The sequence below is a fragment of the Dermacentor silvarum genome, unplaced genomic scaffold (assembly GCF_013339745.2).
Source record: "Dermacentor silvarum isolate Dsil-2018 unplaced genomic scaffold, BIME_Dsil_1.4 Seq14091, whole genome shotgun sequence".
Taxonomy (NCBI): Eukaryota; Metazoa; Arthropoda; class Arachnida; order Ixodida; family Ixodidae; genus Dermacentor; species Dermacentor silvarum.
In genome coordinates, this window is record NW_023605731.1 from 43900 (window position 1) to 57537 (window position 13638).

General features: G+C 47.1%; 1 protein-coding gene across 1 annotated transcript; it reads left to right on the forward strand.

Annotated features, from left to right (window-relative positions):
* Positions 1-1848: 1848 nt before the first annotated feature.
* On the forward strand, positions 1849-11060 carry LOC119434634 (leukocyte elastase inhibitor C-like; the record flags this gene model as incomplete). Its single annotated transcript, XM_037701735.1, has 5 exons — positions 1849-2030; positions 4323-4548; positions 7379-7565; positions 9472-9687; positions 10525-11060. Coding segments are annotated over exons 1-5 (1347 nt in total), but the record flags the coding sequence as incomplete, so codon positions are not given.
* Positions 11061-13638: the final 2578 nt, after the last annotated feature.

Sequence of the window (13638 nt, forward strand, 5' to 3'; positions counted from 1 at the left end):
CCTGAAGCTCTCGACAGCTTTCATTTTACGTTCGTCTTGCTCCGTTAGTTCGTCCATCCGTTCCTTCCGTCATTGGTTCGGTTCTTCAATCGGCCGGTCACTCCGTTTGTTCGTTCTTTTGTCAAGTTTTCTTCATTTATCTCTTATTTCCATATAATTTTTGGTTCCGAATTCAAGCCGACCCATTCAAAACACAGGAAAAATACATATTCCAAGCAGCAAAACCTAAATGGATCGTCCACCCTGTCCATTCGCTTTCACATGAACAGACTTCTTATTGCGCTAAAGTCTATCAAGTTAACTGTGACTAACTCGCAGAGTAACAGATTTTTCAGACCGCGCAGCTGCTGCACCTGTCTTGTGCACTGATCTCTACATTAGGTCTACATAGTACAGGTCAGTGGTCTTGCGTTCATCTTGTCCAAGATCACGATGCAGAACACTTGCCGTATCTGGCGTCACCTCTATTACATTTCTCTGCAGGCGTTGTGCGACGGCCACTCCACGTTAAGGCGGGAGACACGAAGAGCACGCGTTTTATTGTTTGTTACCTATATGCACCGGTCTGCTCAGCTTTAGAATGTCGTTTCTGTAGTGAGAGTGACTCTTTTGACCATGGATTTCTATAGTGTGTCGCCGCTTATTTAGTTCGAAGGAGAAGACTATTGCTGGATTCCTTTGAAAGCTTGAATTTGACTCTTATACGCTGGTCGGTTCGTTTGGTGCTACCGCTCCGGGCTTTACCCGTTCGTCGTGTCTTGGTCTTGTTCTTGTTCCCTAATGGAAATGCGTGACCCACTCTGCGGGATCAGCCACGAATCATGTCAATTTTTGATTACCTGAACTAGACACGAAGAATCGAATGCTAAAGTTCCTCCTTTGTACTTTGCTGAATATTTTTCACAGTGAAATTTACTTAGTTATTGTTATGCGATGCGTATATGAATCTGGCAATTAATTTCAAAGTTTACGGTCTTTTATTTGTTTCATGACATCTGCCACAAAGTTATTTTACATGGTTCTTGATTCCTCCTAACACTTCATTACTTGAACGGTACTCCAAGGCGGAAGAAACAACCAATAAATATGTGTAGCTGAGGGCGAACCGTTGTGAATGAAGCGCAGTAATTGAATGGGATGCGCGTTTGTATACTTGAAAAGGTCAAGGGGCGTGGCAGAGACGGGAACCATGTTGAATTTTTTTAATAAACTTTTGGTTGCCTTACGCGTGCGTCACGACCTGAGTTCTGTTTCAAAGCGGCGGTTGAGGAAAAAAAACTGAAATCAGGTCGCGAAGACTAAATGAAGTATTTTCAGGACCATCCCGGGTGGCGGTCTCGTTTGTCGAGTAGAAGGAAGATAAAAAGAAAGAAGCCGTGGTCAAATTCCGCTTCAACAATTACGTAAATATTTCCGCAAATCTTCAATATGTTCTCTCCTTCGGGGCATCCTCATTGGGCTTCAGCCGTAAAAATGTATCCACATGATAATCTGTGAATTCATTCGTGACACAAGGATAGTAATGATTAAATTACTCAATTGTTACTTCGCAAAATTGGAATTTTATCTTGAAGTAATACTACACCTCCAAATTTGCCATACATTTGTAAATAACTCCTTTTTCTCTGAAAGAAAAATAAAAGTATCTCTCAAATTAGTATCCTTAATTGTCTTTTGTGCAATGTTCACTTTGCCCGGCCTTCTTAATTTTTTAAAGTGTTATATCCCCTCCTCCGTTTCACATCCGGCTTCTTGGCCAATCCCCCGTAGTGGGTACTCGCCATGGTATAAGGAATCAAGCAAGCAAGGATCTACATATACTGCAAGCTGCATACGTGCTTCGTAATCATGAAGTCGAGCAAAAAGGACACCCATTTGGTAGCGACCTCCTCCCGTCGCCTAAAGGAGGGAGAAGGCTCGAAGACCGACAAGGCCAACCCGGACGTCGAAGAGTCCGCCGGTCCATCCTCTTCGTCGGAACAAGAGACGCTAGCTTCTCGAGATCGGGGTGCAAGCCATCGTAAAGCGAGGTGCGTGCTAGCCACACCGGAGTCAAAGCTTGGATGGACTTCCAGAAACTACGCGAAAGTTCATTTAAAAGAAGCGTGGATGTATGCTATCGGCGAGGATTCTTTCTAACGAATCGGTCACTCGAGCACAGTCTTTATAACGAAGTGCTAGGGGCCTCCTAAATACTTCGTTATACTGGTCGCTTTCGTTGTAACGATCACGCATCGTACTGTAAAACAGGATAAGCACATTCAACAAGGTAAAAACCTCTATTAAATTAAATTCAAGAGAGCTTTATAGTGAAATAAGTCGATAACTTTATTATTTTTGTGCACACTTTGTCTGATGGAATGTGCGACAGCAGCCAATTTGATCACACCGGGGTTCACGGCATACTCAGTGGTCCAGCTGCGCGTCGCTGAATTGCACTATTGCCTCAAATGCCGTGAAAATTCTTCTTTCGTTGACCGGGTGTTCAACAGTGTTGCCATCCTTGACACCGGCGTCCTCTCCGCCACAGATGGCTTTGAACACGTCGTCCATCGTCACTTAGGATTGCACGCATCCCGTTCTGATAAACTAAGGCGTTAGCCATCGCACCCGCTTCTGTGTTACGAATAGCGTTAGCGTGCGAGTTGAGAGCTCAATTCCTGGTGCCATACAGTAAGACTGTAACACTCGAGATCATTCATCTCGCCAAGTGCGCTGGCGCTGCTGCTAGAGCTGGTGCAGAGCTCAGCTGAGTGGCGTCTCCGGAGGGCAGTGGAGGCACCACTACGTGGCCGTTCGTTGTAAAGCAACAAATCAGCCGTCGGGGACGCTAAGTTCCTTCGTTGTAAAGCAAATTCGTTATAGTGGTCTTCGTTGTAGACCCTTTCACAATACATACGAAATACCAAAATTTGGCGGGGAAATAATCAGTCCTTCGTTATATAGGTCATTTTGTTGTAGGAACGTTCGCTTACGACCGGAGGCGTTCGACTTTATCAACATTTGGCAGCATGTGCTGTTGTGGCGGAATAAGTCGTGGAGTTTAACTGAGGGACGCCTTGCTGAGGTCTCCAGATCCATTTCACTCAGCTCGGGTTTTTTAACGTGTGCCTAATTCTAAGTGAAACGAACGCTGCGTTCCGCGCCCCCTCAGTCACAAAGGCGGATAATTTTGTAAATTATTTTTGCGGCAACGTAACGTGACAACTTATACGCATATAAGCATGAGGCATCGTACGCGTTTCTTTTACTTCAAAACATTAAATAGGTGTCCCGCATTTTTAACGCCCGAGAAAAAAAAAACACACCCACTTACTTTCTGTCTCTCTCTCGGTCGGAAAAGTGGAGGACTGCAAGGTCCCGAGGCATGACGTTTCTTTGGATCACGTGGCTCACCGCTGACACGGCACGTGTTAAAGCATCGTTTAGTGTAATTTCCCTCACTTTTGCACGCGGTACGCAACGTTCCGAAGGCAACAGAGAGAGTTCTCTGCGCAGCAAAAAAAAATAGTGCGTCCCATCTGAAAGAAAATTACAACTTTTATGCCGCGAAATACGATATCATTCTTATAGAAATGGCGTCGCAGATGTGAGCCTATGTGCCGTCGAGTGAGCGGAGTGACACATTATTGCGACCGGCGGCCAAAGCGCCCCACTTGCGCTCGCTATCGAAACAAATATGCACGTCGCATTCTACATACAAGCACAAAGGTGCACGAATAATGCGTGAGTCAACGTAAACTGACGTCCGTGAGCCGTAGTCGCAGTATGCGAAGTAGTTATTCTGTAGAAAGCGTTTCAGAACCCAAGGCAATCGCTCTCCAAAGTGCGCTTATAGTACCGAATTACGTGTGCTGCTTCCGCAGCGTCAGCTGCAAACACGGAGAAAGAAACAAGAAAAAATGACTAGGAAGGAGCTTCACGGGACACACTCGAAGCCTATTCACGAAGAGTATAAAGGAAAGGCTCGTGCGAATAGGCCCTCATCACGTGATACGCAAACGGTAATTTCTAACAGCCGAGCGCGCGGCGAGCTAAAGTAGAGCAGTAAGGGGGGGGGGGGGGGGGGGGGGCAACTATAGGACCGATCCTCAAGAGATCGTCACTAAGAGCACCAAGCGTAATAGCCAACAAAACAATGTCTTGAAAGATCCGGCAACTGTGGAGTGACTATGACACACCAGTCAACGCGCAGATAGGTCCCGGAGAGAGGTCGCAAGCTTGCCGATGCCAACCTCCATGCCTGCGATTCCTCCATGCCTGCTTCCAAGTTTTAAACATGATCACGGTTATGCGGCACTTTTTTTTTTACTCCCATGCAGGCCGCTGCCGAACGAAAACGTCCTCAACGACGCCATGCTCCAGTTCGCGGTCGATGTGTACTTGCAGCTGAGAGGCGGCACCAGCGCAGCTTCTTCCAACGTGCTGTTCTCTCCTCTGGCCGTGCAGACCGTTATGGCCCTGATGCTGGCCCTCGCCGAGGGACGCACTGCCGCCCAACTAGCTCAAGCACTCCACCTGCACGGCTGCCCCTACGACGACTTCAAGGTCACTGCACTGAACACGTCACCGCGTAGCGAATATTATGAAGTAAATTTATCCACACCTCTTTCTAAATTTCCTCCACCAGGGCGGATTCGATGGTAAAAGAGAGCTGTAAAAGCCAATTTACAGCACCAGCAGTAGAGCCGAGGAAAGCATAAGGAAAAGCAGCTGTTTTCCGATTGAGTTAAATTCCGGATAAGCTTCAATTTCCTAAAAGGAGACTTCAAAGAAACACTAAATCAGTTTAGACTGATTAAGTATTCTTTCAGAATTTCGTTTTCGTTAGTTTCGCTGTAATATTTAGATTACCGCAATCAAAAATTACAACCAAGGTTTTCTTGGGTTTTTTTTTTTTTTTTTTTTTTTTTTTTCGCTTTTCAGCACCGGTGCGCCCAGTGTGACGCCACACATTTCGAGATATTTTCTAGCATTTGGGGCCGTCGTGGCTCAATAAATGTTTTCGAAACTGACTAAGTTCAGGCCTTGGCTCCTTCGTAATGCCTTGCGGTCCATCTTGACCTATAAAAAGTTCAGTGGGCACGAGCAGACGCTGTAGAAATATATGACGTCACGGCGAGCTCGTGCGAGAACTTCGAGGTAGCGTCGTTATTGGTTTTTGGTGTTTGCGCGTTTTCTATTTACCGTGCCTCCTGTCACAGTAAGAGTGGCATTGTTTATGTTTCTTTTTCTACTCTTTGGTGTTCTAGAGGGTTAATTTGTTAATGCAGCTAAAATTATTCTTCACTCTAGGATCCTCTTATATGTGAAAAGACTCGTCATACCCTGTGTCGTTCAGTGAGCTCGGATCCTATTATACATATACTGGCGGCCAAAGTTGTTGTTTTCCCTTGTTATTTTCCATTATTGAGAATATGATGGCCTAGCGCAATTAAGTTGAGCCCTCATTCATTATTATTTTTACAATTCGTCTTTAAAACAGTTCATTACCCTCAGGCTTACCTTTGCGTTTATTGCACGTTCGCTTCGCATGATTATCATTAAAAAAATATAGCATCTTGCTCCCGCGATTAGCCTCACTAACCAATCAGACCAAGGCGCCCAAATAACGACCGCCGCTTCCCAAGAGAGCGCTGGAAACCATTTCAGTAAACACGTCCGCGATAGAGATTAGTAAGAGGCAATCAGAGGTTTGGTGGGAGAAAATTAGGCAGACCACAAACAACGGAGACATACAAAAACACAGTTCCCAGTCATGGTTTAAAAAACTTTGATGCCGGGAATTTGTTGTACTTGTGTGTTTTCTCGAAAAATATACGTAGAACATTAGGGAAAATAATAAGTGCTTGGTGGCGCAACCCACCACCCCCTTTCAGAGGGTCACTCATAGCACCCATCCATCTATCCAGACATTCGCCCTGCACGCGTTGAGGTGCAATTCAGCGGAGGGCTCGTATCAGCAAGTCCGTAACTAGAGCCGGCTGCGGCTTTCAGATAAGATAACAGGGTTCGCCCATAGTGGGCTACTTACTACTCGTTTCGTGAAGTTTCCATTCAACCGACGTTGCGCATAGGCGATCAGAGGCGGACGGTGAAGGAGCCTTTATTCTGGTTAATTTCTCTGGTTTGCTCACGTGACCCATAGCTTTCAGTGCACTGTACATAGTTGCTGAGGTGGATTTATAATAGTCTGGTGTATGTACCCACAGTATCATTTGAAGGCCCGTTAGCAGAACACTAAATCAGTTTAGGCTGCTCAAGCGTTTCTTCAAACGCCATTTTCGTTTATTCGGCAGGAAAAAAAAGTTAACTGCTGCAAGAAAACTAAGTCCAAACTCAATGTTTTTGAATTCTGCGCGGAAGTCTTAGCGCTAGTACATCAGTGTGACTACGTAGATTGTGAAGTATTGTCTCGTATTTGGGCCCTTTTCAAGCAGGCCGTGTTTCCAAAATTTCCAGTATGAGTGTTTGAGTGTTTGTTTCTAGTTTGATTGTTTGGTTTGAGTGTTTGGTGACGAAAACAATGACCTCCTTTTTTTACTCATGAACTATATAAGTACCCGCTTTCAAATTCCGTACGTGACCTCCCGGCCAGTACATGCCTGCCGACATTTCAAGAAAACGTCGTCACCATACGGTCTTGCGTTTTGACGTCCTTTTCTCGCTACCCAAGCGTCCTCTCGCGGTAAGAGTGACTGTTTTGCTAATTCAGAAGCATTTTTTATCTACCACAATTAATATTCCTGTGTATTGTACCTTTCGTAAACAAAATGCAAGGTAGACGCGAGGCAGACAGCGCAGACATTCTTCTATGACGTGCCGTTCCGGCATTCTATAGGAAAATGTACTTTTGTCTGCACGTGTATCACACTGACGAAGTCGAGGGTCTGACGAAAAGTCGTTTGGTCGGGAAGAATCATGGCGAAAACAGGAACCACAAGCCGACCAAGGCGATTTTTTTATTCCTAACTGACAATGCGAGTAATCGTGAACAAGGCTGCCGTATGGGGGCCGAAACGTCAGTTAGGAAGAAAAAAAATTTCACCTTGGTCGGCGTCTCTTTCCTGTTTTCGCCATGTTCGTATCACACTGCCGGATCTAAACACTGCGGCCATACTCAAGCACGGCTATACCCCACTGCACCACCTTCTCCTGAAAGAAATTCGACTTTCCCCGGCACCCACGCGACGCCGAGTGACTGACTCGAGGCGGCCGAGACACAAAACTAATGATTCCTCGCAGCGTTCATCGAATAGGCACTGGCGAACGCAGCAAGCGAGTTCATGGAGCTGTGGGTCTCTGACAGTTTTCATAAAACAGCGGTTAGGTTTTCTCTCTCTCTCTCTTCGCACATTGCTTCTATATTCATGTGCAGCTGTACATGCGGCGTCGCGCATACAAGCTCACCGGTCTGGCGGGAGGACTCAACTACTTTTGCTTCAACAACAAGACCCAGCTAATCACGGGCACTGACTTGGACCGTGACGCCTCAGCCGGCAGTCCTCTACGCGCGGTCATTGACTCCTTGCTCGTGGAGCACCAGCACGCCGATTTCGCATTAGGTAAACGTAGTGCAGTCATCACGTCGTATAAAAGCGTCTGCGTTTCCACTACAGTGGAACCCGGACATATCGAATCCACATGTAACGAATTATTGCGTAAATGAACGGCAGTAAAGTCCCCTTAAAATTTTTATAAAATTTTTATTTTATAGACCAAAATACCGTTAAATCGAAGTTTTTTTTTTTGTAATCCCCTTCAGATTGGATATATCCGGGTCGGGTTCGACTGTACTTGCTTATTTGGTCGGCCACATAACATGGGGAGGTTTGCAAGAAGCCCCTTTCACCGCCGCATAATTTCTCCTCGAACAATGAATACCTCCTTCAGGGAACGCAGCAACAGGAAGTGGACCTGGAAAAGCCCTAATGGAGAAACAAGGAATGAAATAGATTTCATACTCTCTGCCGATCGCAGCATTGTGCAGGATGTAGAAATGTTAGGTAGGGTAAACTGCACTGAAGATAGGTTAGTGAGGTCTAGGATTTCTCTCAATTTGAAGAGTGAAATTAGTCAAGGACAAACAGGCCAACCTAGACGCAGTAAGGGTAAAAGCAGACCAGTTAGGGCTGGTGCTCTCAAACAAATATGCAGCTTTAGAACAGGAAGATAAAGACAACATACAGGTAATTAATGAAACCGTGACTAGGCTGATCTCAGAAGCAGCAATTTAAGTGGGAGGTAAGGCACCAAGGCAACCAGTAGGGAAGCTCTCCGAGTAACAAAGGGCCTAATAAAAAAGACGGCAAAACATAAAAGTGGCAAACTCGAAAGATTAGATAGAATTCGCTGAACTGTCAAAACTGATCAACAAGAAGAAAGTAAGGGATATTCGAAATTATAACGCGGGAAAGATTGAGGAAGCCGTAAAATATGGACGCAGCATTAAATCTATAAAAAGAAAGCTTGGCATAGAACAAAGCAAGATGTATGCACTGAAAGATAAGCATGGTAATATCATCAGCAATTTCGATGACATAGTAAAAGCAGCGGAAGAATTCTATACTGACCTGTAAGTGCCCAAAACAGCCAAGCTACTTTCATTCGAAATAGTGAAGAACCGGATACAGAGGATCCTTCTATAACTAGCGATGACGTTAGAAGGACGTTGAAAGACATGACCAGGGGAACAGCTGCTGGAGAAGAGGGAATTCTAACAGTAGATTTAATCAAAGATGGAGGAGATATCATGCTTGAAAAGCTTGCGGCCCTTTATACGCAATGTCTCACGACTTCAAATTTACCAGAGAGCTGGAAGAACGCCAACATTATACTAATCCTTAAGAAGGGAGACGTTGCATGGATGGATGGATGGACGGACGGACGTACGTACGGACTTATGGATGGATGGTATATGAGCGTCCCCTTTGGAACGGGGCGGTCGGTTGCGCCACCAAGCTCTTGTAATTGTTCTGAATTGTTGTTGTTTCTGAATGCATTTCTACGAAAAGAGGCTGTCAAACTTTGTCCAACTGCAACGACTAGGGAGCCTGCATGCAAACGACGTTTTAAACAGCGCTTCAATGTAGGTTCCCTAGCAGCCAGTAGGGTGCCTCGAGGCGCCCTAGCAGCGAGCGTAAAGCAGCGCCCCCTCGAGGCGACGTTCTGCTTACGTCGCCCAGCAGCGGGCAAACAACGTGCTGGAACAGCGAGGATCTCGGAGTTCCAGCGCGCCGCCTCATCGAGTACTTCAAATCAAGGATTATAATTCTACTGTATGCCACAGGCAATTTCTAAAAATTTGGTGCAGCTAAAAAAAACACCTTATATAATAACGCAATCGAATCGAGCGAACTGAATTCTTACGTATTGAATAGCACTCGCGTTCGAGACACACCGTTGGATTTTGAAGCGCCAACTTGCGCTGACTTTCGTGAACGTTTTTTGAGGACACTGTCGACATCGCAGATGGCGAGGGCGTTCGTGAGCGCGTCAACGAGTGGCTACACGTGATGTCGGCGTTCGAGTGCGAGCACGCCATACCTCAGGGCGCTGTGAACGGCACCACGTCGTTCCTGGTGGCCAGTGTGACGTCACTGCGGGCGGCCGACTGGAAGTGGAAGTTCCGTCTCAAGGACACCACGTCGGCCCTCTTCTACGAGTCGTCCGGAGCCGCGAAGAGAGGTTCGTCACTGCGCTTTTTAATGCAAAACTTTCTTTGGCTTATGTCAGGAACTTTGCCGTAGGTACAGCTATGTTCCTGTTTCGGGCCTTATCAATAAAAATAATCAAGTGTCCGACGGTGGGATCAAACCTCGGCCACCGCGCACTACAGCCCCATGCTCAGGTGACAATCGCAAGCATATGCTTCTGTTGTACCAACGGCAACGAGCTCTTTGAGACGATTGGCGCACACATCGCGTCCCACATAGTATTCGACCAAGAGCAGGTGCGCGCCCACCACTTTCCATGCGGTCACAGACAAGGAGGTTTAAAAAAAATTTTTTAACCTCCTTTGTCACAGACCGGCCGCGCGACTGGCCGCTCGACGCACTTTGCGTGTATTCGCGAGCTTCTTTCACACTTGGAAAAACACTTTTATGTAGCACGTATCGAGCAACAGAAAGCTGTGTCGGGAGTTTTTCATGTTGCTCTGCAATTATGTCATTGGCACTTTTCATCTAATTATAATATTCGAGAAGTTAAATAATTATTTAAGACTAATTATCTAATTACTGGCGGAATGCAAATAACTATCTGAGTATCTCTGGCATTATCTGGCATTTTTATATTTTTAAATCTTGGTGCATGATAATTGGGACACCCGGTATCCATACCGGTCAGCAGAATTCGAGTGGATTTTGACAACCATTATCGATTGTCTCTGTACAGCAATTGTTTTCTTTTTTTTTTTTGCCATGAACACCGTCCATATTATCTCAGCCAATAAAAACTTAACGTACTATATCGTTCATCTCTCTCTCTCTCTCTCTCTCTCTCTCTCTCTCGCCATTAATACAGTGACCATGATGCGTCAACGGGGTCACTTTCCGACGGCCGACTGCGACGAGGAACTGGACGCCGCCGCCCTGGAGCTCCGCTACCGGCGCTACAAGAAGTCCATGGTGCTCATTTTGCCACGGAAGCGGGACGGACTGACCGCCCTGGAGACGGCGCTGACGGGACCCAGGCTGCAGAGCTGCCTGGACCGGCTCCAAGACCGAGGCAGCGTCGACGTCAGGCTGCCCAAGTTCGCCGTCAAGCAGGCCTTCGACCTCAACAACGTACTACCCAGGTTGGGCGTCGTGGACTTGCTCGTGCCGGGGCTCGCCGACCTGCCGGGCTTAGCAGTGGGTGACGCCGGATCCTCGGGGCGCGCCAGCGTGAGGCGTCACCTGTCTCTCGCGGTCCACTGCGCCTCCGTGCAAACCAAGGAGAAGGGCCACAAGGTCGGCCCGTGGGACGACCCGCAGGCTCGCCTGACGTTCACCGTGGACCACCCGTTCATGTTTGTGGTTCTCAGCAGGGCTCCAGAAGCAGTGCTGTTCATGGGATCAGTGAGGGAAGTTTGCCTTCCGTACATTTAGCCTACAGCCACGTGTAACGTATGCGCGCCCACGCCAGTAAATATTGTATACAAGCAGCACAGACAACAGGACATTGCGAGGTGGAGAACAGATCGCCCTGTTGTCTGCGCCGTAATATTGAAGACGAAACGGCCTAATCTGCTGACATTTCTGCTCTCATCATCACTCTCTCCGACGAGCGTGCCCGTTGCGCCCTAGATGTCTACACGTATATGCTTCCGAAGATAGTACGACTTTTGCAACGTGAATTGAGCGGCTATGAACAATGTCAATACTATTAGATGTATGACAACGTATACCCTCGAGGCTCAGCTGCTCGTACAAATAATGCACAATAAAGTGTCAAATAACACATAGAAGCGTTCATTAATGTGAAGCGAACAGTGCAAACGTTTATTGAGATCATTCATACAACGCACAGAATAGCATGCGTTTTAATAGAAAACAAGCTCAAAACAAGCATCCGAATCATCAATAAAGCATCGAATCCTACTCCCCTCAGCTGTTGTAGTGGTGGTTTTGCAACAGCTTCGCTGGACATCCTCTTTCGCCGGGCCAGGATGGGGAGTAATTTTTTTTTTTTTTTTCATTTTTCTCCCCCTGATTTTCTCCCGGAAGAAGTGGCTTTTCTTTGGCAACTGCGCAGTTGGCTATGCTTGCTTTTAAAAACCGTATTTTCCGGAGTAAGATCCGTGGACTATAGAAGTTTTATTGTTCAAGTTTCGCGGCGTGCGGGCTATCCGGCCGTGGGCGCCGACTATACGGTTTGTTTCTTAAAGGGACGCGAAAGGCAAATATTAGGTCCAGCTAAAGTGATAGAATAATGCTCGTGGACGTCTAAAGCGTCAGTGTTATCGAGAACAGTGATTTGGTAATCGAGAAATCGAGGTAAATGCAGGACGCGATTTGAGACTCAACCAGGACATTGAAGTACAAGCTCGATGGCGTACCGATGCCGCAGCTCTTCGCCGCCCGTTCCTGCGTTGAGCGTCGGCGTGCCCCGCCCTCCCGGCCTTACCGAGCGAATGCGGAGCGCAGCGGGGAATGAAAGTAGGCGATAGCGAAGAGATTGCAAGGAGGAAAGCGGAGAAGGGGGCTACAGTAAAAGCATGAATTGGTAAGCGGAGGAGAGTATGGCGTAGGGTTGAGGTCAAAAGCAGAAGAGCGCGATATCAAGCGAAGAGGAAAGCGGAGGAAGCCACCTTGAAGCGCCACCAGATGGCACTCACGTCCGCGTATCCAGGGAAGAGATTGATACAACCTGATCTCTTAAAATCATAGATAGCGGTACACGATACATTTTGAAAAAAAAAAGAATAATGAGAGATATAAAAAATGTTGAAGAACATGTATAGTATACCTGATTAAATCAAGCAGGCTAGGTGACTATTTGTCACCGCCCCGTTTCAAGGCGATGCCATTAAATCATCGTCATCGTCACCGTAAAGACCCTCAATAAAACTAAAGGTAGCGCCATGTTTTGAAGACTGACGCCGTCCTCCTTCCCGGCGCTTTCCCTCGTCGCTGGGCCCTCCCATTGGCCGAACGCCATCACGTACTCCCGCGGGATGTTTTTTTTTTTTTTTTTTTTTTTTTGCATCCACCGCCATAGTGGCGCCAAACATTGCGAGCAGCGTATTAAGGCGGCACGTTCGGAAGAAGGTCTGGCTTCAAAGAATCGGCCGTTATGATGTCAACCCAACGCAACGGTCCCGGCTCTCTGAGGGAAGCGAGCGATTCTTCCCTCATCACTAACCTTAATATGCTGCCACTTGCTGTATGCGGCATCATCGTTTCTCGCTCTCCTAAGTGCGCACTTTCGCGCCCGACTTCAATCAAGTCGCCTTCAAACGCACGTGCATTTTGTCGACTCAATCAGACATTCCATGGCGTTGTCCTTATTTGGCCTGACTATACGTGGATAGCACCTTCAGTGTATCGCCGTACGTTACGAAGCGGCGACTGTACGTAGGCAGAAATGGGCGCTTGCCTGCGGAAAGACGAACATAATGGGGCGACTTTGTGCCTTCAAAAGAAACTGAACTCTGTGGTCGGCGAAGAGCAAAGCTCATGTCGCTATGCTTATCGTCCGCACTCATCGTTTTCACTCTGAGTTCATCTTGATAAGATGGTGGATAAAATACGCAGCGCAGAATTTCTCGCGCCAGCGCGCAACACATGCAAGCAGCGATATGATCTGCAGCAGCAGCCTTGCACACACCTGTGAGATGACCGCTGCCACGCTGCGCAAGTCCACAAAAAGAAAAAAGAAATGCAGGGAGTTTTGTAAGGGCCCTGCAAGCGAACGAAACCTCTGGAGCCTATTTGTCGACGGACCGCTTCCCCCTGTTGATCGGTAGCTCACCTACTCAGTGAAACCTGTAAAACAACTACATATATACTGATGATGGATAATTCGCTCTCGCATTTTAATCATAATATTAAAGGCCCGCTGTGCACGCTGGGCTACGAGGGACTAGAGCTGCTGAACCCCGGAGACTACAGCGGCAGTTCAACAAACGCCGAGGCCGCGCGCGGTGTGGCACAG